Source organism: Dipteris shenzhenensis, chromosome 14 (genome assembly GCF_047967505.1).
Source record: "Dipteris shenzhenensis isolate YYH24624 ecotype China chromosome 14, Dip_SZ_1.0, whole genome shotgun sequence".
Lineage (NCBI taxonomy): Eukaryota > Viridiplantae > Streptophyta > Polypodiopsida > Gleicheniales > Dipteridaceae > Dipteris > Dipteris shenzhenensis.
The window spans coordinates 51,514,985-51,540,808 of record NC_141609.1 but is presented as its reverse complement, the minus strand read 5'-3'; the positions used below and the strand labels follow the sequence as shown (position 1 = coordinate 51,540,808).

The window sequence follows — 25,824 nt, the reverse complement described above, 5'->3', positions numbered from 1 at the left end:
GTTTGACCATGCCATTTGGTTCATCGTGAATAAGTTGGTTACCTTCTTTCCAAGCAGACCGCTAAAAGCAGCCTTCATCAATTCAAGCACCGAAAGTTAGTATGTGAAATGAATTTAATGAATTCACTCATAAAGAAGCTAAAACATGACTTCTACCTCATCCCTTTCAAAAGATGTTGATGTGTGATGATTACTCGGAGCATGATGACTCAAAGTGGGCCCTTGATGGGCCAAAGATAAGGTGATGCTACAAAACCAATGTAGTGGCATTTGTAAGGGCTGGCAACCCCAACGATAACAACAAACATGCAAGTCTAGAAAACAACCACACATAAGCAATTATAGCATGACTTATAAGGGCTTACAAGAGTAAGTTCAACTATAACCTTGAAGAGCTCGAGGCTGCCTCATCAAAGTTGGAGGAATAAAAAGACCTATGACTCATGTCTAGCTACTAAGATAAAGAGCATGTAGAGTGTGTAACTCTATATGATCTTGAATAACCCATAAGAGAGATCATCTAAAGGGCTCCTAGCAAAGGGCATCATAGAGTTGCAATCATGCATCCCAGATTACCCTTTGCAAAAGAAGCATGGGAAGAAGAGGCTTGTGAGACAAAGTAAAGAGAAACCAAATGGTTGTAATGAAACCTTGCTTAGCCCTTGAATGCTATTGACTTTTTTGTTGAAATGCATCCTTATTAATGACCATGCGATTCTAATGAGCCTAATTGGAGCAATGATTATGAACACATGGTTGTCAGTAAGATTCATTGCAAGAAAGAAGCATGTGGAAGTCCAAGGACTTCATTACAACCACATAGTTGTAATAAAGCCCTTGGAACTTAATGGACTTCTTTCTTGAAGTGGATCTTTATTGATGACCACATGGTCTTAATGGGCCTAGCTGGAGGGCCCATTATAATGAATTGGACTCCAGTTAAGATCCATTTCAAGAAAGGAGTAAATGCCATGCCTAGTGCTTCATCAACATTGTCATCGACTAGCAGGGATGTGCACATATGTATAGTGGCTACTTGGAGGACATCTCTTACTCCTAAGAGATCTATTTTTTATTATTCCTACAGCTTGATGTATTTTGGGGTCCTCTGCCTTGGGTAGTCCCCCTAAAATGATATGTATTGAGTATTTTGTTTTTCATTGAGTCTATAAGGTACTCAGCGTTGGATAGTCCTCCTAAACTGATGTTATTTCTTTTATGTGACTTCATCCAAGTTTTCCATTATGAAGCCAAGGGGGGATGATGTATTGTGGGTGTATGGTAATCATTACCGACGAGTAGAGAAAATTGATGTAAGGTGCAACACATCTGATCAAGGAGTCATGGCCAATTTTTCACAAGAGAGTAGAGCTAGTGCAAGGGATACAAATCTCATCACAGGCGAAATGAATTATGTTGGAACCATACAAGATATTTTGCAAGTGAACTTAAGGAAATTCCAAGTATTTATATTTGATGTGAAATGGTTCAAAGTGGTATGTACAGATGCTCAGGCTACAGTCAGGAAGGATCCAATTGGATTTTTATCATTGACTCAACAAAAATTTGGGATGACCTTAGTGACACATTTGTGCTACCCACACACTACGAGCAAGTAAGCATTTCTTGTATGCATATCATTTGCCGTTCAACTTCATCAAAGATTGTATGGACATATCATGGATTTTTGTTTTAGGTGGTCTTTCAACCCGATCAAGTGGACAACCAATGGTGGCTTGTGATTCAAGTTGCACCTAGAAACCAACATGTATTTCAAGATGTGGAAGCAGAGATTGAAATGAAAGAGTAAGAAATAGATGGGTTGGAAGCTAGCACTTCCAATACCCCTTCTACCAGAGTTTTGGAAAGTGAATATAGTTTGAGCTCGTTAAAGGGTTTCTTAGATCTATTTGGGAGACCTCGATCTACGTGCTAAAGATGTGTGATACTTGGCCACAGATGTGTTAGGGAATGGGAGAGAAGATGGACATCATGGAGAAGAGTGTGGGAACCAAATGGCAAAATGTTCCATTGAATTGAGAGAAAGTCCTCTCTTTTATAGAATAGGAGAGAGGGTGGCCTAAATCAATAGCACCTCTCCTACATCAAAGGAGGTAAATCCTAAATCATAGGAACTCCACAATCATAGGTACCACCCCATGTGGGGGGCCTTGCATTACATCATCACCTGTGTCATGGCCTATGGCACTAAGTGTGCCTCTTCTACACACACACACACACACACAACCATATGACTGCTAGTGGATGCACACATGCACCTAGCAAGCCCTTGATCGCACATATCCCAACATCCCCCCCCTCAAGGGTTTGCCTCTTGCTATGTCAAGGATACATCTAGTCACATATTTTCACAAGCCATCTCATGGTGGTCAAGGATAAATCCATGGCTTGGATCTCATGCTAGCAAAGATGCCCAAGGGTCAAGGTTTACAAAAATGGGATAGAACCCCCCCAAATGGTTCCCTCCCTTGCATGTACAAGGATTAATCTTAGGCCTTTTTGTGGACCTAGTTTCTCATGTCTGCAAGAGATACCATGGGAGTAAACACATATCACATGGCCTACATCATATTGTTGACCAGAGGTGATTTACAAAAGACAAAACACAAAACAATATCATTCTTTTTGAAGTACTACTTCAGGCAGAGAACCTCAAAATTGACCAAGTGATGATAAAAAAAGCTCAAAAGACAAAGTCTTTATCTTCTACCACAAAGTTTGATTCTTCATTTGCTGATGGAGTTCTCTCTTCAACCAAATTTGCCATGTTTTTCTTCTTCTCATTGCAAAACTTCTCTAAATGATTGTTCTTGCCATAATAAGTGCAAGGATTGATCTTGTAGTAATCTTTTTCAAGATGATTAGTCTTTCCACAATGCTTGCATGCCTTGTACTTGCTCTTTGATGTAAACTTTACTGCAAGTGCTTGTGTGTGCACTTCACCCATTCTTGAAGTGTTCTTTCTCTCTTCCTCTGATGATGCCCTCTAGTGTGGGTTGGGGAAGATTCTTCAAGGTAGTCACAACATAATCATAGTCTTGAGTCATACTCTTCAAGAGCACAACCATAGCATCATCTTCAGTAACTGGAGAGTTGATTGAGGCCAATTGTGTCATAGGACTCCTCAAAGTATTAACATGAGCTGCAACATTGTCATCTTAAGCTCAAAGAAATTAATTTTCAAGTTCAACTTAGAAGTATGAGGGCTAGCACCAAATAACACATCTAACTTATGCCAGGCCTCAGAAGGGGATTCCAAATCTAAAATATGATGCACATAATCATCTCCCAAACCTAATGCAATAATTGCATAAGCTTTCTCTAGCCTTTTAGCATCTATAGGTGTAGTTGAAGAAGAGTCACTTACCTTCCCTTTATCTTTGGTTGTGGTGGATTCACCTTCTTGAGATGATTGATTCCCTGGCTTGACCAAGTCCCACAAATTCTTTTTCATAAGCACAAATTTGATTTTCATTTGCCAAGTGTGAAAACCTTGGCCATTGAACTTGTCTATCTTGAAGGTGGCCATGAGAGGGTCTTAAATTTATGTTTAGGTAGTGTTTGCTCTCTTACAAATGGCTTATGAGTCTCAATCATACAAGTGCATATTGCAAGCCATAAAATCAAAAAATCCTAAACTTTTTGCATCAAAATAATAATATGGTTTATGTGACTTTTCCTTCACAAGTTTTGTTACCTTCCTACTGACATATCTAGGTGCTTGTTTCTTGTTCTTTGCTTTCACATATGAAGCAATGGAAGATGAACAAGAGCTAGGCATTATTAAGTAAGAATTTTCTGTCAATAAGTCATCTCCAAGCTTGCATCAAGCATCCAACAACCAAATTGAAACATTATGAAGCATATCTTAGAGGGATTTTAATGCACATTTAAAGATCTTATACCAGAGATTTGTCCACCTAGGAGGATTGCCAAAAATATGTGCAAAGTTGCTCATGAGAATAGCGCCTTCTTCGACTGGTCTTTTAGTTGTTTCTCCACACTCCAACAAGCATTTGAGCTCATATTTCATCAGGAGCAAGCTCTTAACATTGCCTAAATTGTGCTTGAAGGGTAGGCCAAATTTCATTCTATCTATAGAGGTGCAATTTTGTTAAAAGTCGCAGAGCACAGCACATGCGACAGAGGCAAAATGTCGGGAAACACTTTGAGCCAGAGGTGCACCCCAAGGGGAGGAAACTTCAGCTAAGAGGGCTCTGGAAAGGTCGCATGAGAGCAGAGAACAAAGATAAGCCAATTCTAAAGAGAAAGGGGGTAGAAATGGAAGAAGGTGGAGGATGGAGAAGAAGATGATAAGGTGGCATTTTGGAGCTAGAATGGACTAGAGGCTCAAGGAGGCTTTGATACCACATGTTGGGGAGTGGGAGAGAAGATCGACATCATGGAGAAGAGTGTGGAAACCAAATGGCAAAATGTTCCATTGAGTTGAGAGGAATTCCTCTCTTTTGTAGAATAGGAGAGAGGGTGGCCTAAATCAATGGCACCTCTCCTACATCAAAGGAGGTAACTCCTAAATCATAGGAACTCCACAATCATAGGTACCACCCCATGTGGGGGGCCTTGCATTACATCATCACTTGTATCATGGCCTATAGCACTAAGTGTGCCTCTTCTACACACACACACACACACATAACCATATGACTACTAGTGAATGCACACATGCACCTAGCAAGCCCTTGATCACACATATCCCAGCAAGATGATTGAGAGGATGAGCATCAATATCACAACGAAGATTCCAGTGATGCTTCAGTTGATTGACAAATGGAAAATAACATTGATCTAATATATGTTGCAATGTGAAAACATTTCAATTTGATTTGAATTTTGTAGGGTTTAGCAAGGATGAATATCAACATTTTTTTTACACTTTTTGTTTTTCCAAAGGCCTTTGTGACCGAAATATCAATGCTACCTACAACAAACAATGATAATATCGACGAAAATATAGATGTTACAACCTTTTGCCTGTAATATTGACAAAAAGCTTCTTGGCCAAAAAACTAAGTAATATGTGTTGAACAACATTGAATAAAAGCTAATCACATGAACAACGGTGAATAATTTTCACATGGTATCCATTGTGAACATTTTATATTGCTCTAGAAACATAGTTCGTATACATATTAGTACCCCACTTTTTGATAGATGATTGGATGTGGTTGGATTTGTGTTTTGATTAGTTGATTGAGGTCTTACTTGGGGTATTTTTCCTTGGAACATTTTCATCAATTCTTTGCATCTTCTTTGTCTAAGTCAATAAGCTGTGTGACACTCTCTCTACTATGTCTTGGGCCATGAGTAGAGAGGAAATGCTTATTGAAGGAATTAAGTTTAAAAGAAAAAGAAATGCTCGGTGGGTAAGCTTTATTTGCTGGAAGTGTAATTTGGTTTATTATTTCTTCTAGTCTTATAAGGGTCTAGCGAAATAAGAAGCAAAGCCTATAGGAGTCTCTTGCTTGTCAAAAGTAAGTTTTCATTCTTTCTTTGAAGCTTATTTAGATTTTTGAAAAGAACATGGTAATGAATAACTCGTACATTAATTTAGATGGTGTTCTCGTTATACCCTTCGGTTGGTTCCTAGTGGTTTCTTACTTCTCTCATTATGAGTGGGATTAATTTTTGGGTTAATATAAAAGTGGCAAGTCGATCTTAATTAAGTGAGGCTTGTACTGGTTGAGAGTGAATCTTTTGTGTAACAAATAGTTTATTCTTCTATGCTACACATTTTATTGTGGAGTTCATGTTATTGGATATAAAAATGATTTGGTAGATGGATGATTTTAGGTAATCTTCCTAGTCATTGTTATTTTTAATTTTTGATTTTGTTGAGGGGGAGCACACATGCAGCACGACCAAGTAGAGAGCTTCCAGTAATCCATCTTTTGTTGTGTGCATTGCATCACCCAAGAAGTTTCCTCCCTTAAAGATATAGACCAGCCAATCGGATATCCCAAATACCTTACTATTTGTTTTGGTTCCAAAATGTGGCCCAGCCATAGTAGCTCATGCCAATCTTTTGCAGTCAAAGGTCAAAAGCTTAGACTTCTTAAAAACTAATTATGTAACCTAGCATGCAATCCATATAATTCTAAAGCATCCATGATGAAGCGTGTGTCTGACTGAGTATTGCATGGAAAGAAGAAATACCACCTATCCAATCGGCCCTAGTATTGGCAATGTGCATTGTGATGGAATGTAACCCTTTATCAGAGGGTTTTGACAAAACCCAAATATCATAAGCATATAAACCATATAGCATAGTAGCATAAGAAGAGTGTTTTGTAGTGAGCATACCATATCGATGTGTCATGTTGTGAGCATGATTGAAATCTCCACAAAGGAAAGCATTTCCATGCCATGAATAAGATGCGAAAGCATTTCCATGCCATGAATAAGATGCAATCTCTGACCATAGATCTACTCTAAGGGCAAAATTTTGTGGGGCATAAACAAATGCAAATTCATATACTTTGCCATGGATCAGGCATTGGATTATGAGACATCAACCACTGGGATGATTGAAAGCAAGACATGGATTGAGATATCGTTTGCACATCAGCAATGTGCCTGAGTATCCATCACAACTTGAGTAAAATATATCATGCCCTACAAATATCCATGTTCTCCAACAAGCATGTGTTGATTATACTCTTGAGAGCAGACTATATGCGACTGTGTTTTAAAACATAATGCCAAAAAGGCCTCCATATTTTTTGGGATCACGGATGCCCTATACATTACAAGAGAGAAACTTTAGAGGTATATACATGAAAGAGAAAGGATTGTGGGAAAAAACAAAAAAAGAAATTTAGCAGGCATCATGAGCCATGACATCAATGCTATCAACCATATCATTTCCAAGGTGCATAGAAGCAGCTATATTGTGTTTCCCTTCAACAATGTCAGTCCATAGGGCATCAACCATGGTAACATTATGGGATGTGGCAATGGGTCATGATATTGGAGATCTCATAGAAGATGATGCTTGTCTTTTAGGGTTGTGTCCTCCATTTGGTTGTATCTTCACACTCATCCAAGGTCATGATATTGGAGATCTCATAGAAGATGATGCTTGTCTTTTAGGGTTGTGTCCTCCATCTGGTTGTATCTTTTCTTTGCCCTTTTCTTGACTATTTTCTTTAACATTATGCACGTCTTGAGGCAAAGGCCCAGTGGGAGATATAATACCCATTTACCTTTGACTTTCCTATTCTGCACCGCAGTAGTCACTTTATTGGGCAGGGGCAAATCATGCTACAGTACTACCACTTAGGGGGGCTAATGCAATCAAAGAGGACACTTTGTAGACACCAAATTTAAGCATGACACTGCAAATACTCCCCATTTGAGTTCAAAATACTTGGCTCTCATATTCACGTCTTCAACCTCAATAGCGATAGAAGCTATAATAGGCTTATCTGCATCCCATAAAATGCAGATTCGATTTCTACTCCATGTTGGATGAGGAGGGAAAACCACTTTACCATGAGAGGAAACAATGAAAGGAAGATATTTCCACATATATTCAGGGAGGTTAACCTGGTTATCTTCACCCACACTGGCCTGATAATTTTTGGTAGGAGACCACCATAAAACATGAACCATCTACACACCAAACATAAATGGTGTTGCTTCAAGTAAAACATTCCGATGCTTGGGCTTAGTAAGGAGAACTTTGTAAAATCCATGAGCAGCAAAATAGACACCCCCAACCACTTGTCCCTACTATAGAGCTTTTATCCATTTTGCAACATCGTCCCCATTAAAGTCATCTTTCCTTGTAAGAATATGATAATTGCGTTTTCTAAATATTCTTTAACTGGAACTACAATAGAGGACAAAGAGATCTTGTAAGTGAAGGCCGATACTAGTGTATCCTAGCTCATATGACTTTGTCAAAAATCTTCATGCAGGATGTCATAAACATATTGGGCATCTGGCTTGCCTAAGAAGCCAGATTCTTAGTTTCCATATGCATGAAGCTATCAATGGAGACATCAACATGTTAACGTTTGGGATCCTAAGAAATGTCTTGGCGAGAAGTAGGAGAAGTCATAGCTTCTCACAAGTAATAGAAAATCACGCCGTAGAATTCAAAATAGAAAGATAAAAGTAAAGGGGCAGAGAAGAAACCCTAGAGAAAAGGAAAGAGAAGAAAACAAAACACCCCAAGGGATTTGTGCAAACTAGAGGACCTTAAAACCTTAGAAGGATTAAGCTTAATAAATTAGATAGAAAATTCAAACCTTATAGAACTTATTAGAGGAAAAACCAGACAAAAGACCAGTGCACACTCGAATCTCGTGAAAACAAGAACCGACTCTGTGAAGACGAACCAGGATAGGAAGGAGCAAGCCAAAATAACCAAGCAAAATTGTTCATAGCAAAACGGTTGGGATAGCAAAAAAGGAAAAAATTAGTGAGTTGGCGAAAAAGCAAGGACAAAAAAAATGAAAATTGCAAATGAAAAAGCCAAGCAACCAATAGACAAATTTGACAAGGAGAGATAGGTGAATCATGCAAGGCTAAAGCCTCCCCTTAGAGCCTAGACGCTACTCATATTATCTGAATAGGCACAGTAGGGTCTCCAGAAAGTATCTCATTCTCTCAAAGAAGCCTTCTGAACCAAATTACTTCATGTTGCATTGGTGGATCCTCTATACCCTACTTCCGCGGAAGATAATGCCATTGTTGGTTGCTTCTTGCTTTGCCACCATGACAAAGCTCAAGAGCCAAGACTAAAGCAGTATCCACATGTGGATCTTCTGTCATTTACACTTTCTACCCAATCAGCATCTATGTATCCATGGAAGCGTAAGTCGAATGATATGGCATAATGTAGTCCATGATGAGTAAGAAACCTTGCTGCTACTATGGCATTATATCATTTAAACATGTGTGTGTGTTTTTTCCTATCTACTTAGCTATAAATTCCATACATTCTTATACACATAATCCTCCTTTTCTTCCAATCCCAATAAAGCAGGTAATATGCCAAGCTATTTCCCATCCATACCTCCTTTTCTGTTTACTAATTTTCTATTTTCCACTATTCTAAGGATATATGTCCTTGTAAAATTGAATAGTGTCCACCCCATTCCATTCAGTCATCTTCAAGTAGTTTTCCGACAACATTGATCCTAATCCTTGTTATTAATGTTCAATCCCGTTCACATAGAGCTGAAATAATTAATTTTCCTTTTCTATGATTTCATTGACCATAACCATGTTAACCCTACCTGGTTAACTCCCTAATCCATTCATAAATAAGGTATTGCAAAAACAATCATTTCTTCCATTTCATAACAGATGGCATTGTTCCTCAAATTGTCATTATGTCAAAATGTACAAAAAAAAACCCTCCATTAAGTGTAGTAATCCTGTTCTCCAAGGACTAGCTCATCCTAGTCAGATTCCTAGCATAAGGTTATCAAAAAAACATCCAACCTGAGAAGGAGATTAGGGACTCCATGCATATTTTCACATACTTCGAGTATCAGTCAAGGCCGTTCATAGGTCCTTTATATAGAGTCAATGTTTATACTGTAAATTCAAACTGTTCTTCAAAAAATCACCATTGGAAATTCTGTCCAAACTACTCATGGTACTCAAAGTATCCCTAAACTGATAAGAAATGAAGGCAGTGATCTACTGAACTACAAGTGACACGAATGATGAAAACATCCCCTAAAAACAGTGAAAAACTCCTCAATTTAAACAAAATGATGGTAGCTACTAATGCATCTTTTCTTTGAACAGGAGCCAAAATCACTATTGCCAAAGTGCTCAAAAAATATCGCTTCAATTTGGTAGCATAAGATTGATGGGCGAAATCAAAAGCGTAGAAGCGTTTGTCCCCACATGGATGACAACAATAAAGTCTTTAGAGATAGAAAATGTAAATGTAAATTGGCAGAGCCCAAGCACAGAACGAGCGACGAGGAGGGTGTCACGGTGGCATTCAGGTTTAGATATCTGAGCAAAGAATCTTCTTTGCATCTTTGCTTTAATAGCTACAGGAAAAACCACTCACAAATTTGACCCGGTCGGACACATTGATCAGCTTGTTTCTCTACTCCTGCAGGAGGAGCAGAGTCGTCAAAACAGCGCTGCTTCTACTAATCATAGGGGCAAAGGAGAAGGGGGGGAAATTACAGCAAGCCCAAACCTACGTTTGGTACCTCATCCTCTTCTTCTCCTGCTGATGGAAAGAAGAAGAAACGCTGCAACTATTGCAAGAAACCAGGTCATGAAATCTCCAAGTGCCAGAAGCGTATTGCTTCCGAGAAGGAGCAGGGACAGCCAACCAATCTTGCTCATGATAAGTGGGGATTTCTTGTAGAGTGTCATTATCGTCCTACTTTACATGATTCAACTTGTGCAATCTCAGATTGCCTTAGACAGGTATTTTGATAGTGATGCTTCAAAGCACTTCATGCAAAAATCTCTCATTGAGTGGCATTCCAAAGGGGGGTACTGTCACTTGTGCAAATAATGCAACATATCCCGTGAAAGAAGTGATTGTCACTACAGTGTGATAATATTACACTTGTGAAAGTTTTATATGTTCCAAGTATCAAAAAGAATCTGATTTCTATCTCAGCCATCCCCACACATGGCTTTAGAGTTCTTTTTTACAGTTACCACTGTGTCGTTTATGATAATCAGTATGATAACTATATTGTACTTACTAGAACACTTGATAGAGGGCTATATCATCTTGACATATATGCACAACAGGCTGCTAGAGAAGCTAATGCCGTGGCTGAATCTGTGATTTTCTAATACACATCTATGGCATGAAAGATTGGGACATCTCACAAAGCAGCAAATAAAGAGCTCAAAAAAGAAAAGGCAACTCTGTTGTGAAATTGTTTGATTGAAGATAATAAGATATAATAGTCCAAGCTCCCTTCTGACAACTATTATTTGCATCAGTGAGTTCTAAAAATCTGTGGCTTCTGCAATCCCTCCTTCAGTGAAGGTCTGAGACAAAATGTACCACCCAACGAAAGAACCTTCTAAAAAACGTGGTGCCACTGTGAACATTGCTTCAAATAGGCAAAAGAAAGCACCTTCTGATAGATGACTAATCAATGGCCGCCTGCAGACTAAGCTTTCCTAGCAACAAAACCTTTCGTATGATGACGAAATATAACAGTGGGAAATTCTAATGAAGCTGAGCAACGGCACTTAACATAGGGAATAACTCGACAGGTCTGTGCTGCTTGAGCTGAGCTCCCAGCTGCCAAAAGAAGTTGCTCAAACAAGAGAGAATGGGCAATCCTCAGAAACCTCATTAGTCACCTGGATTTAAAGACTATGATAAAAGAAAGCCTTTTTTAGTAACCACAAAACAGCATTAGGAAACTATCCGCCTTCAAGGAAAGCCTATTGACATAGAGTCTTTAACATTGAAAAATCAACCCGAACTTTTCTGGCCCCCCAAAAAAAAAAATCAACCACTAGAAAATAGGGAGCTCCAAACGACCAGGTAGAGACGAGAGGAGGAGCTACCTGCTCTGATACCATGTTACAAATGCTAGAGTGCTCAAAGAAAGGTAAAGGTCACAAGTCGAACGGAGAGAGATGGAGGACCACTCAGATAGGAGCCAATTCACAAGATAGGATTAGCTATTAGCCTTCATAACACGGAAGGGTAGGAATATCCACACCATACAAACAGGGATGACCACCCATTATGTAGGAACCAAGCCCTCATCCTCGAATCCTATTTCCACATCCACCTTCATGTCCATGTTCAGCATACACTTTTACTCAAAAGATTTGGGTTCTCTTTTAATGACAAGAAGGTGCTCCTGTTCACTTGGGCTTCTAGATAAGGACCCCATCAAGGTCAACCCTTTGTAGAAGGCACTTTCACCTCTAAGCCACTTTTTCACCTCCTTCGACCATGACATTGTGACACCAATTAAACCAGAGAGTCAATTCCAGCAGAGTCTGAGCTTTTCTGTAACCAGAAGAGGGACACAAGAAACCCCTCCAAAGTCCAAACAATTCCGACCCTGCAGCTGTCTTGTCTGACACTCTTCTATTTTGTGGAGCAGCCTCCTTAAGAAAAGTCTTTCAAATAGATAAAGCCTCAAAAAGCACACCATGCCCAGCTTCCCTGAACATTATGGTTTGGAAGAAGCTGCTGGCACCCTATAATCAGCAAAACCCATTCTGGTCGAAGGTAAACAAAGCAAAGAGTTGCACAGAAATAAGCCACCGACAGAAACACATCCAGCCCCGCAGATTACCGTCTGTCCTACTGCTGCATGAAACCAGCAAACACAAAAACATGCCAGAAGGCATGAACACCCTCCAGAAACTTGCACAGCAGAAAAGGGCATGTCGGCCAGAATCACCCTGCATAAGCTGCTTTAATTGGCGTATTACCTAAAGAAACTCCCTGCCGTGATTTCAAAGTGGGTAGAGCTGCAATCGAAGCTTGCTAAACCACGTACAGATGGTTGTAATAGAACCTGGCTTATTCTTTAAAAGAAAGCAGCTTGCTAAATGATAAAACAGGGAAAAGGAGTGCAGTTCGGACCTTCCAGAACAGGCAAGTCTAATTTCAACTGATTTTCCCAAGTTCATTGCGGGACCAATGTGACCCAACAAGCTCCCAAAAAAAAGTTCAAAATCGCACAACTAGGCATGGAGTATAGAGTTTTTATTTAGAAAAACGATAAGAAGAAGACACCATATATTAGCAACCATTTGATTTGAGAATCCACATGTCATCATTTGGTTCCATTATTCATTTCTCTTACGTATTCCTGCAGTACAAAATTGACAAAAATTGTTGAGCACTGCTAAGCTAGCTCGTCCACCTTTGAAAAAGCGAATGGGGACCCGAGGGGGGGGAGGGATAATTAATAATGACGTGCAAAATAAATGTACCTCTATATAAATGCAAATACCTTCATTATCTCCGTACCATAGTAGTCTCTCGTACTAGTACATTCCTTCCTACCTTCACATCTCCCATAGCCCCACTATCATTTATATGGCAAGAACAAAGAAAACTGGAAGGCCGGTTGATACAAGAACAAGACTCCCAATCCTAGTCCATGTATACAATGCAATGATCGAAGAAAGACAAAAGAGGAGACATGAGTAGCAGGAGAGGTCAAAAAGTGATGAACACACAAATGATGAAGAAGGAGATGATGGGGAATAAGATAGCCAGAGGTCAGAATGTGATGAACACACAGACGATGAAGGACATCTTTGGGGCATTACTGCAACACTAGTTGACAGCGATTCAATACAAAAATTGGAACTCACAAACATGCAGGCCTCTGGTGTTCCGCAGCCAACACTTTTCACAACAAAAGTCCCTAAAGCAAGCATTACCCTAAGGTGCAATCCGTTTGGCCAATCTTGTTGATGCCCCAAGCCATACAAATCCAGATTGTTACGCTGACTATAGAAATAGGTACACATTTCCAAAGAAAAACATTTAAAATACCAGATAATCAGTGTTTTTGCTCACTGTATGTGCATTTGTTTCTCTTTTGAATGCTTTGGAAGGGCAAACTCTGGCTAATCAAGCCTTTTACCAAAAGCTGCACACACCATACTTGTGAGTCGACTCACCTTGATGATGGCTCAGGCAGACGACGAGCTGCCCTTCCTCTCTTAATTTTGGCATTCCTTCTGTTACAGTTTGTCTTTGAGTTGGACTCAACAGAATTCGATTTTACTAGAGCATCACACTTCCCTTCGACTACAAGAGTGGGTTCTAGTTCAGTCCATTCAAGGTCTTCTTGGTCTCCATCGTCATATCGCACCTATAAAAGCAAAATTCCACAAGCTTATGGGAACTTGACTTAAAAACATAAGAAATAGGTGCAGAACTTTGGTTTGACTCAAGAGATTCATATTTTCACAGAAGAAACACAGGAGAAACGCAATTCCTCACACCTTGTAGAACTTTGTTTTCTTATCATAGCTGACCACACTTCCCGTGTAGAATTTTCCACTGAATTTTTTCCTTGTAGACCTTCCCAGAAGTGCAGCTCCTAGTTCAACACCTGAGTATTGGCTTTCCACTGCCAAATGCTTATTGGCTCTGGCCCCTGGCTTAGAACGTTTAGCTCCTTCAAGCTTGAACATACTTGCACCACCTAGTATGTGTATATTTCTTTTCTTTGAAGTCTTCTTTTGACATCTCTTGCTTTCTTCTGGACCTCCCTTCCATTTAATTCCATACATAACTCTCCGTTGTGTATCCTCGACTTTCTGCAGGTACCTTTTTATACCTTCTTGAAGTGTTATGCCTGTCTCTGATCTCCTTCCTGTTTTGACCCCGCCTTTAGCAGCCCCAGGACCCTTTCCTATCAAATCCTTCAGCTCAAGCAACGGCTGTTTTCCAATCTTTGACTCAAGTGACAACTTTCCCTTTCCTGCTTTTCCCCCTTTCAAACATTTCAATTTGTGTTGGCCCGTAGTAGTTGAGGAGAACCCTATTTGACATCTGGGTGCATCCAAACCTTTCTCCCTTTCTTGCGCTCTCTCAGTCTCATGTGCAGGATAGAGGTTCCCATGATCAGCCTCACCTTCTTTATCCAATTGGAAAGTTCGCTTGGAGGGCTTTCCTAATTTTTTGGAAATTGATTTGATATCAAAACCTGTGTGATTTCCTCTCAGTCCTTTAAGCTTATTGGCAGAAATGTGTTCATCAAGCATTTCCTTGCCCTTACATCCTCGAGACATTGATACAGCTAAATTTTTACAAAACTTTGTTGATCCCTGAAGCCTTGCCCTCTTTATCTCTCTGTGGGGACTCCCCACTTCCAAATTTTTCGTTTTCTTGAAGTCTCTAGGCAAAGACACAATCAGTACTCAGAATATATAGATTTAGAATTAAACTTCCTTGTAGCCCAACAGGCAAGCTACTTGGTAAAAGTCACATTGTGATCATTGATCAAACATTTAATACAGATCTCAGTCCATTGTGCAACAAAAGTTAAAAATTCAGTATAAAGAAAAAAATGACCTTTGAATTCCACCCTCAGCAGCCACACCAGGAGGGGGCCTTTTCCGTGACGCAAGTGCAGGCATTGCACCAAGAGGAAGTAAGACTGCCTCAAGTTCTTCCTTTTCCAAGTCCTCCTCATCTCCATCTTCATAGACAACCTAGAAACACAAATGCAGTCTAAGGAAATACAGATTCACCTTAAATGAATGCAGGTTCACCTAAGAGTCAAAATGACAACTGCAGCTTATTTTGCTGACGTGAAAACTACAAACAAAGCCCTTCCAATAACTCCATAGCCCTAGCGAACTAGACTGTTCTTGCCCGAGAGCCTTCCTCTTCCTACCTTTTGGTTCTCCTTTCCCTTCTATCTTGATCAGTCCTATAGAGAGATGACGGCACCAACCCAGAAGCTGGTAGAACTTGAGGTCTAGAGAGGGTTGTATCAAACTGAACACACTGCAAGTTTCTGGACATTCTTGCACTTGGTTTAAATTTCATCCGAATGAAATTTACTAACTTTATCAGAGATGATTAGGGGCAACGATGAGCTTTTCAGGTGGGAGTTGGCTTGACATGTTGAGAGCTGGGTGAATCATCGTCTAGCTATTGGATTGTATCTAGGCAAATTTTTGAGAGTGAGGTGTGAGCAATGTAAGATAGGTACCTTTTAGTTTAAACGTACATGTAATTGGCTGGATCCATAACAGGGCAATGTTGGAGCTACACATGGACACGTACGAGCGACTCCACGTAAAGTTAGAGCATGAGCAAGAAACTCAGTTGATTCCGAAAAAATGATAGGTACACAGCCCCTCTTACAGATTTTAGGCTGGCTGTTAAAAAGCAGCACTAATATATATGTCAGATTATGACAACATTAAAGTGACACATGCTAGCTTGCTGTTCATATCGCTATCATGTGGGATAATCCATTCGTTTGCCACTATATTTCTCTACACACAACACATACAAAAGAAGCACTAATGTATGTGAGATTATGACAACCTTAAAGTAAAACATGCTAGCTTGTTGTTCCTGTCACTCTCATATGTGGGATAATCCATTCATTTGCCACTATATTTCTCCACACAGACACACACACACACATGCGCGTGCGCGCATGCATGCGTGTGTGTTTTATATATAATGATATCATCTTATGCTTGTAACCGGCTGTCCCTCTCTTTGGGACTTTTCTTGTAATATAATGACAAATGAACAAAAAAAGTGTGTGTGTGTGTGTTCATCTAGGGTAGCTATGAATTTACATTCCTTTTAAATGAGATACTGCTTTTCGCCCCCAAAAAAAACAGTGTGTGTGTGTAGACCTAGACTTAGAAAATAATTAACTCCACCAATACTCCTCCAGTTCATATTAGTGACAAGTCAAGCTTGTCCAGTACGCCCAACAAAAAGCTACCTGTAGAAGGCAGAGTAGCTAACCCCTGTTTCATCCCTGTCCAAATTTGTCCTCAAATTTGAGACACAACAGAGAAGATATGTGGAAAACAACACACACTGCTGTAATCTTCCATTAAGTAGATCAATCTTCAACAGAAATGACTACAAGCTATCACCAATTGGTACTTCTCCCAAGAAATAAAGAGGAGTCTTTATTAGATTGACTTTGGTCAAAGAAAGTTTGCCTTTGGTTAACTGGAATAAGTTTTATTTACTTTGCCTTGCATAGAACTATGGGGACTCCCACAAGGGACTGGGATTAGTCCAAGAATGCAATTGACTAACCTCTAAGGGATTAAAGTATTGGAAAATGCTTATTAAGTATGTAGGACCAAGAAGAGTGCAAAAAGGCCCGAAATTCAAAGGGCAAGTGCCAAAACACAGCTCCCACAAGATCCAAAGCACAAGAACAAGTGGCGCCCCACTTTATGGGGGCCCACTAGCGTCAAAAGCCAATAAAAGGCGCCCCATTTGGACAAAAGTGCTTTCTTTATGGAGAAAAGCAATAAAAGCTATATTTTATAAAAGCTATTCTAGGCTAGAAAGAAGGTGTGAGGCTCCACATCATGTGACACTAGAGCTATGTATCCAACATGTGCCTAGACTCAATCCTGGATGCATTGAGAATGCACGATACCATGATCACTGATTCGCAAATGTCTCACTTTGGCATCCTACACTGATTGCATATACCATTTGGGCAAAGTCCCATGAAGCGTCCCTCTATATGGTTGTGAATAGAAAGAACTGAAGCATCATCATCCCGTGAATCTCCCTCTGTATGTGGAGAGAGAGGTGCTTGGACGACTTGCCTTTGTGTTTTGACTCGGGCTCTTGAATATCAATGAATGTTTTTCCCTTTCTCGAAACGTTCCCGTTCCGACCCCCCCGTTCCCTAGTAACTATGCTTTGGACCACTGCCCTCTTACTGGCAACAAAATTGGCCTTAACAGCCCTTCCAGACTTTCCTACATCATCTTTCTTAGAACCATTCCATCCACTGGACTTCCCCTGCACTAAGGCGTAAGCTGTTGTGGCATTTTCAATCAACTGCGACATATTTGTGACACATGTCTTCGTGCAATAATCACGATCTTCTTAGGCAATCCACAACAATATTCTTAATCTGCTCAGCTAGTGCACTGCACATGCCGATATGAGCTAGCAGGTAGCTAGCAGGTAATAGTGCTTGCCAAATTTTCTTATTATACTCTTCGAGATTATGGCAGCTGGCTGCGGTTAAGTTATGCCAGGCTATCACAACCTCGAAGGTAGTGGTCAACAGGAAGCTGAAAATACCTGTTTAAACTCCACCCAAGAGGTAGGTGCACTGTTCTGCAACAAAAGGTTCGTCCTCCATTGCAACCCAATACCTTTCAAGAGAGTAGCAACCTTTCTATTCTTGGACCCCGTAAAGTTTCCTCTTGAATAGGCCGCATCAAATTGCTGCAAGAAAGTTAGAGCTTTCAATCTATCTTGTACATCATTAAAAGTCTCAAATTTGATAGCTGAGCCTCTTTGAAATCCTTAGCTTTCCCTTTCGGAGTCAAATTATCACAGGGGGCTCCAACAAAAGAATCAGAGCAGGATTACTGACATTCTGGCTGGCTTTATCACTACCCATTGCTCTGCGTTAGGCATGGCATCCCCAGAACTTTGCATATTTGGCACACTAGTAGGATCCCTTGCATTCTTGCTTGCATCCTTGGCCGCATGCCAATATTACCATACATCATATTGGACTGCACAGTGCATACCCCCTAACATGCCTTGCATACATGGCTGGAAACACATTCCATAATTACCGTATACACTTGGGCCTCCTTCGGCTTGACCAGCCATAGCCTAAAACACGGATCCTCCCCCAATATCTGATATGAGCACTTGCATAAGGAAAAGCTTGCTGTCCCATTTTTGCAAACTGAAAATTCTGATTTGAGCCTTGCAAATCAACTCCAAAACCTAGCATAGCTGTGTGGAAGCAAATTGTGCTATCTGCTCAGCAGTCTGCTATCCCTCCTATGGCATGGGCCCCGAAGATGCTTTTTGATCACCCTTTGACCCTTTTTCCTTTGATGAGGCCGTCCACCCCTTAACCTTAGACGGCTCGAGCCTTGCATGAATTCTACAAAGCATGGATTTTGGGTGAGCTGATATTGCTCTCGAAGCAAAGCATCTGAATCCGCCTCATCCCCTCCTTGCTTCGACATCTTTGATAGCGTCAGATTGATTCACTTCCGACTGCTCGTCCGCATGTTGATCACCTGCAGCAGTTCCTTCATGAATGGATTGATCTTCACCAAAGACTTCATCACCCTGTTCTGGGTCATCCTCCTCCCAATCATTACTCACTTGAGTATCCTTGTGTGCCATGATTCTTGCGAGTTATGTTGCTGTAATGTATGACTCAGTCAATAATACTTGCTTCCCAAACACGGCCACGAGATCATCTCTTCGGAAAGTTGGTGATATCCCGGCAATGGAACCATGCAACCGGCCTAGTAATAAAATAACGGCGGTAAAATCACAACTTAGCAAGTATTATCCCACTGACAACACACCCACAGTAAATACAAAACACAAGGGAGCTTGAATGCTCCTGTTCAAAGACACAGTAAGTTGGCGCCCTTGCGGTATTTCTTTATTATTTATTTCACCGAACAACAAGCCTCGTAGGCATCCAAACCACAGCATAGCCTCTGCGTCCAACAAACTCAACCAATCATAACCATATAGGCATCCAATCCCTGACAAAACCCTTCTGACAACCTGCTGCCAGCTCACTGTGGGAATCACTCAATAATCTCAGCCCTACCTAGTTGTTACGGCATCAATCCCGTGAAAAGCAAGGCCAGCATTCAGCTCTTGGCAGTTACAGTGCCCCATGACTAATAACCGACGGATTGCAATGCGCACCAAGGCATGCTAGCTGACAAATTGCAAGTAATCTCACCACACAATCACCTAAAAGACAGCCCAGCCTGTAAACAGCTCAAAATCTCAACGACCAGCCTTTAGCTGCCCAACAATAGACCAACCACGGCATCCACAACCTGGTCTCTGTTAGAAATCAGCAAAAGACAGACCAGCCAGTAAAAACACAGCCCCAAAAGCACAAAAAGCAACTCGTCCAGCCTGTAGAAGCTCCGGATGCAACAGGACTGCTCCTAACTGACAGTAAACACCCCTAAATTTGGTAGAATGTGCAGGAAAGTTAGAGTAGTGAAGTACCTTATGTTTTAGGAAAAAGGCAGGAGTGGAAGGTCATATGGGCTGGACCTACAATAGAGACTTGTGAGGGGCTGCACAAGGACAGGAGGAAGTCAATCCTTTTTAGAATTCAACTGAGTATGGAACTCTTGCTGTAATTTCTATTTCAGTAATGAAGTACAAGTCATGAATTAATGCCAAGTACAACTAGAGCCCTTATATAGGTATGGCCCAGGTGAGTACAAAGCAGTATTGCATATGGGATTACCTCCTAGGATGCCATGTGGCAACTTATGGTATCCCCTAAAGAAAGGACAAACACTTACAAGCCAATAAAGGCCTTTCCACTAACTGTTAGCCTAAGTAAAAGTCACCCTCTGTTACAATCCTCCCTCCTCAAATAGAATTTGTCCTCAAATTTGAAAAGGCTGAAACTTGGATATACAATTCTCCTTGTAAACCCGAGTAGCTCAATTCTGGTCATATCAGCTGAACAATGAAGTTTCTTAGTCAAATACCTCCCTGTGGGCATGCTGATCTGTAAATGGATCATATAATATTCCTAAGAGACCAAGCAACAGGGTGGAAGAGCTATGCTGTCCAATATAACAGATCTGATCATATAATCTAGTGAGAGACATGCTGATCTGAAAAAAATAGTAAATGCTGGCCGCAACATATCCATATATGCCATATAGCAAAAGAAAATCAGATCTGTCCATAAAGATGCAATTTTGGCCATAGAAATCAGCTAAGCAAATGAGGGTACTGCTCCACAATTGTAGATGGCTGCCAAGAAGACTCCTCATCAGGTAGACCTCTCCAATTGATAAAATATTCCATGTAGGACTTGTTCCTCAACACATGATCTCTAAATCCAAGGATCTTCTCAGGTATATACTCAATCTGGCCCTCTTCATCCATAGGAGGTAGCTCTTCCATAACTTGCTCCTTAGGTCCCAAATATTTCTTGAGAAGTGACACACGGAATACTTTGTGTATTCTAGAGGATGATAGAAGCTCCAACTCATAAGCCACTTCCCCAAAGCCACTTCCCCAACTTTCCTCAAAACCTTGTAAGGTCCATAATACCTATGAGCAAGTTTAACATTGGTATTACCTTTCAAAGAAGCATGTCTGGACTTATGTAAACACATAATCCCCTTCTTCAAAATGAAGATCTCTCCTATGCTCATCAGCATAATCCTTCATCCTTGCTTGGGCCCTTACCATATTATCTTTACATTGCTGTAATAGAGTAGTCATGTGAGCCAAATCATCCTTGGCTTGCTGGCTTGTCGATGCTTGATCAATAATGGTTGATGGGACATGAGCTTTACAGCCAAACATGACTTCAAAAGGACTCATACCAATTGAAGTATGCTTGATGGTATTATAACAAAATTCAGCTAGATGCGACCATTGATCCCACGGGTCTCAAAACAAAAATGACTTAGATACTCTTCCAACCAGCGGTTAACCCCCTCTGTTTGCCCATCAGTTTGAGGGTGATCTGCTGTACTTGGGGTAAGAAGTGTTCCCATAGAACTGAAAAGCTCTTGCCAAAAATGCCCCATGAACTTAGCATCACGATCACTCACAATCTCCTGAGGAAGTCCATGTAATTTAAACACATTCTCCATGAATTGCTTAGCCACCTTGGAAGCTGTAAATTGGGTCTTAGTAGGAATGAAGTGGGCAGCTTTAGTAAGTCTATCAACAACCACAAAGATGCTGTTCCAACCCTTAGAGGTCACTGGTAGACCTGTAATAAAGTCCATGCTGATATGTGTCCATTTACCTTGAGGTATAGGTAGAGGTTGTAGTAGACCAGCTGGCCTCAAATTCAACTCCCTGTTTTGTTGACAGGGCTTACAGCTTTGAACATAAGCAAGAACATCCTTCCAAAGCCCCTTCTAGTAAAAACTCTGTTTTACCTTATCATACGTCTTGTTGAGAACTATATGCCCAGCCATAGGAGATGAGTGAAATTTCTGCAAGATTAGCAACTTATGGAGGAATTTTCAATAAGAAATATTCTATCATTATACCACAAGAGCCCATTGTGCAACTTGAAATTGGGATATTGCTGACAGTCAGGATCTTGCAAGTCTTGGAACATAGCAGCTGCTTGAGGATCATTGAGATACTCTTCTTGAATGCCATGGATCCAATCTTTATAAACCTCAGTAATAGATGATAAAGTACAAGCCCATATCCTGGAAAGAGAATCTGCCACAATATTTTCTTTGCCCATCTTGTAATCTATGTCAAAGTCATAGTTTTGCACAATAAATAGCCATCTCCTTTGCTTGGGTGATAGAGAAGACTGAGATAGAAAATATCTGAGAGTCTTATGATCAGTCTTGACCTTGAAATGGCTGCCATAAATGTAGTGGTGCCACTTTTTGATGCATGAAGTATTGCCAACATCTCTTGGTCATAAATGTGGAAACTTGACTCCTTGTCATTCAATTTCCGACTTTCAAAGGCAATAACTCCATGACTCTGCTTTAGGGCAGCTCCAATGCCCCTTCCACTAGCATCAGCCTCAATTATAAAAAATTGAGAGAAATCAGGACATACCGAGATAGGCGCAGGGAATCCCACTCAGTGCATCCTTTCACACATGGCAAGCATCTCACAGGCACAAGTTTTCTACGCCGAGCAAGCCTACCAGGCCACATAGTGTGCCAAGCCGTGGGACCCTTGGGCTGAGAAGACCCTACCTGGACTGAGCCCTCTTATGAAGCAAACCCCAAGTTGGCTGCATGCAGCCTTGGTGCCAAAACCATGAGTTGGCTGCAGCCTTGGTGCCAATTCATCCCCTCTAAACAACTACCACCCTCAACCCCACCCCTCGGCACCCCCATTCCCTAAGCAAGGGTTATGCCATTGGACTGCAAACTTTGAGGAGAAGAAACTTTAGAGAAGGTAGAGGTGGATGGGGAGGATTCTCCTCTTCTATAATAGTTGTAGGAAGAGTGGAAGGTGTGTTGCACCTAGGTGGTCCTTTTCAAGTATTAGAACCACATCAAGCATATCACTTTGTGTACACAAGTAACATTTTTCTTGTATTGTTGAAAAATGAAGCATCCTTTAGATTATTATTTAGAGAGACTCTATGAGTCTCAAAGTCTTGGAGCCTTGGACTTGGGTCAAAGACTCCAAGAATTTGAGACTCATATTGTTCATGGTTGAGTAGTTCCTCATAGTTCCTTTAGATTATTATGGTCTGGAGCCTAAGCTTTGCGATCAATGTGAATAAAATGTCAAATCCAACCGATCGGTTGTTGACATCTTTCTTTCACGGGTCTATGGAGGCCCCACTGATTGCCTGACTCATACGTGATTGTTTACAGAGCGAAGCAAACTCCTTCAAGAGATTTCCTAATAAATCAGGCAAACCAGTCAATGTACAATAGTGTGACAAATGAGACCTGTATGAAAAAACAATCAGGGAGGGGGAAAAACTCACCTGAACCCCAAGGCCAGGTCAGGGATTTCTGACCATACCTTAATAAATTTTTAGGAAGCCATTAAAACAAATTAAAGCTATATTTACGAATTCAGAATGCATTTGCCCAATGCGTCACACAAACACAAGGCAACTCTAAAGTTAGCTGGCGATACGGAATCGACTGGTCATGACTGCAGAAGCAGTACAGATTATATAATAGTATCCCACCAAATGAATCCCAATGAGAGCTAAGCGCCACCAAGCAACTTCCCACATCAATGCTATAATGAAATGGAGTGATGCCAGGTCATTTTACAAATACAATACTATCCCAAACCATGTTCCTACTAAGCATATGGAACTGTCTTCTAAAGCGCTGCTGAGGTAGTAGCTATTTCTACGCCATGTGACCAACTAAGCTATCTTCTAAAACCTAGTAGCTCTTCTGTATTGAATCTTACATACGACGATCCCCTACTGTCTCCAATACTTCGTGCATGCCTCCTTCAATCACCCTTAAGGTTGCTTACAATTGAAATCACATCTTGTACATCCTCACAGACATCATACAGAGCTTTTAACTTTTACAGGAATGCCAATGGAACCTCCCGTAATTCCATGCAAATGACAAACACTTACCTTGAACCACTTGTACTCGGGCTCATAGCTAACGACATCTCCAATAAAGTCTTTTGTTCCAAAACGTTTAAGAACCTTTCTGCCCTTAAAATCGTCTACAACTTCCTGGCCCACATTTGGCTGCAAGGCAAAACATTCAATATATTAATGCTCTTAGTGTATGGACACACGCCTTTGGGTATTTGCACATCTGTTCGAAATGAGCAAGTGATCTATTTAAACAGAAGAAATGGCAAAGCGAACAAGAGTTAATTATCGTGTGATGAGCTTTAAGAGTTTCGATTAACACACATCTATAGGAGTTGCAACCCACCTCATTCTCCACAGCACGCTGTGTCTGTTCTCCTAGATCCTGCACATGCACCTCAGCAGATACAATTGGCAGCACTTCAACCTTAGAAACTAGCCTGCTCTCTGCTACTGAAGGGTTGGAGCTCTCTTCCTCCAGTTTCAGTTCCAGGATTTTAGGGATCTCAAATTTTTCTACTGTTGTAACATCACTACTTTTATCTTGGCAGCCAATAGCATTTAATCCCAGTGCACAGTTTTGTCCATCTTTTAGTGAAACGGTGGCCTTGGATGGCTCGGCTATAAGAGCAGCTTGCTCTAATGGGAATTCTTGAAAGCTTCCATCTTGTTGCTCTTGTATTAGAACGCCATCACCATGAACATCCTTCGTAAGAACATCTGTAGACTCCTCGATTGAGACAGGCGTTGGACCACCTGTCATTTAAAAAAGAGCATCCCCCCCTGAGCATAACTCAACTGCAAGCGTCACTATGCTTGAGCTAAACACAACGCTTCTACAAAGGTTGGGTTGACGGATCTTTACAAAAGGCTGGCATGACGTATCGGCTTCAGGTAATTCGATTACAAAAGCTCTACAGCCAACAATTCTTGACATACCTCCATTATTCAAAAACGGACCACCATTAGAAATCGAAGACTTGGCTCTGGACATCATAGGCACGGCAGAAACTTTTTGTGAATGGATTGGAGCTGCACTAAGGTCACTTGTCACCTTGGAAATCTCTGCAAATTCCTGAATGTCAACCAGAGGATTGTCGGCCCCAATGTCAGAAGCATCGAAGCCAACAACGGTTGACTGTAGAAAAGCATCTCTGCACCCGGTAGACCCATTGACCACATATTCTGGAGGCGGTCTCGACGCGCTTATCTCGGTGGCCATCTAAGTGCAGATCGAAACTGAACACTGTGATCTTGATCGTTGTCTGTTAACAATAAGCGACGTCCACTGCATCGAAGCCCATATACATCAGCAAAATGTTCGCATGCCCCATGCATTTTGATATGGGCATAAGACTGACCGAGGCATCCAAAGACGCTACAGTGTATTGAGGTAGAATATAAGGAATACAAAGAGAAACCTGTTCGTGAGCTGCTTCCAATGCACGTTGAAGAGATCTCTAGCTGTTGCAAAAATAGAATTTTATCAGCTAAATTCACGAACAAGCTTCCTTCGGTCATAATCAGGCAAAGAAAGACGTTATATGTGGGAATCTTTATTCTTCCATACATGTTTAAGATTGTGAAGATATAGCATGCATACGTTATATTTTTGTTTCCACACCTTTTTGGCTTTGAGTTAATTGGAATTTAGCTGGTTTTTGGCCTGCCCCGGGCTAGGCCTTAACCCATGGCCATTTCTCTAACAAGAGAAAATCCAATTTTAGTAATTTCGGATTTGGCCATCATTTTCTCCCCCTTTCTCTCTCTCTCTCTTCTTCTTCTTTCTTCTTCTTCTCTCTCTCTCTAAGCTTCTTCTTCTTCTTCTCTCTCTCCCTGTCTCTCTCTCTCTCAGCTTTCAGTTTGCCAGGGCAGGACTCTTGAATGTATTCAACTTGTTTAGGGCCTCTCCCCTTTTTTTTGCCTGCGCTCTCTAGGTAGGCTATAGTTAAGGTTTCCACTCAGACATGTAAAAAGATACGAGCCAAAGTGCGAGTGGTGGTTCTCTCTCTACTCCACCATTTTCTCCCTCCTTTTCTCTTCTTTC

General features: G+C 40.9%; 1 protein-coding gene across 3 annotated transcripts; it reads right to left on the bottom strand.

Moving 5' to 3' along the window:
* Positions 1 to 11,827: 11,827 nt before the first annotated feature.
* Positions 11,828 to 25,264, bottom strand: LOC147894794 (uncharacterized). Of its 3 annotated transcripts, XM_087385380.1 has the most exons (8): positions 25,199 to 25,264; positions 24,717 to 25,065; positions 24,124 to 24,533; positions 23,811 to 23,930; positions 15,059 to 15,198; positions 13,984 to 14,881; positions 13,657 to 13,850; positions 11,828 to 12,325 (listed from the first exon to the last, which is right to left on the bottom strand). In XM_087385380.1, the coding sequence occupies exons 2-8, from the start codon at positions 24,997 to 24,999 to the stop codon at positions 12,220 to 12,222; spliced, it is 2,151 nt and encodes a 716-aa protein (XP_087241506.1). In that variant the 5' UTR covers positions 25,000 to 25,065; positions 25,199 to 25,264; the 3' UTR covers positions 11,828 to 12,219. The 3 variants fall into 3 exon arrangements, with proteins under 3 accessions (XP_087241506.1, XP_087241505.1, XP_087241507.1); XM_087385379.1 differs by having other exon boundaries at positions 24,717 to 25,255; XM_087385381.1 differs by having other exon boundaries at positions 11,828 to 12,322; positions 24,717 to 25,255.
* Positions 25,265 to 25,824: the final 560 nt, after the last annotated feature.

Coding starts and splice junctions, on each gene's coding strand:
- LOC147894794 (XM_087385380.1), bottom strand. CDS start 24,999: ATGGCCACCGAGATAAGCGCGTCGAGACCGCCTCCAGAATATGTGGTC. Junction 24,534..24,716: donor TCCGTTTTTGAATAATGGAG/GTATGTCAAGAA, acceptor TTTAAATGACAG/GTGGTCCAACGCCTGTCTCA. Junction 15,199..23,810: donor CCGAGTACAAGTGGTTCAAG/GTAAGTGTTTGT, acceptor TTGTGTTTCTAG/GTTGTCTATGAAGATGGAGA.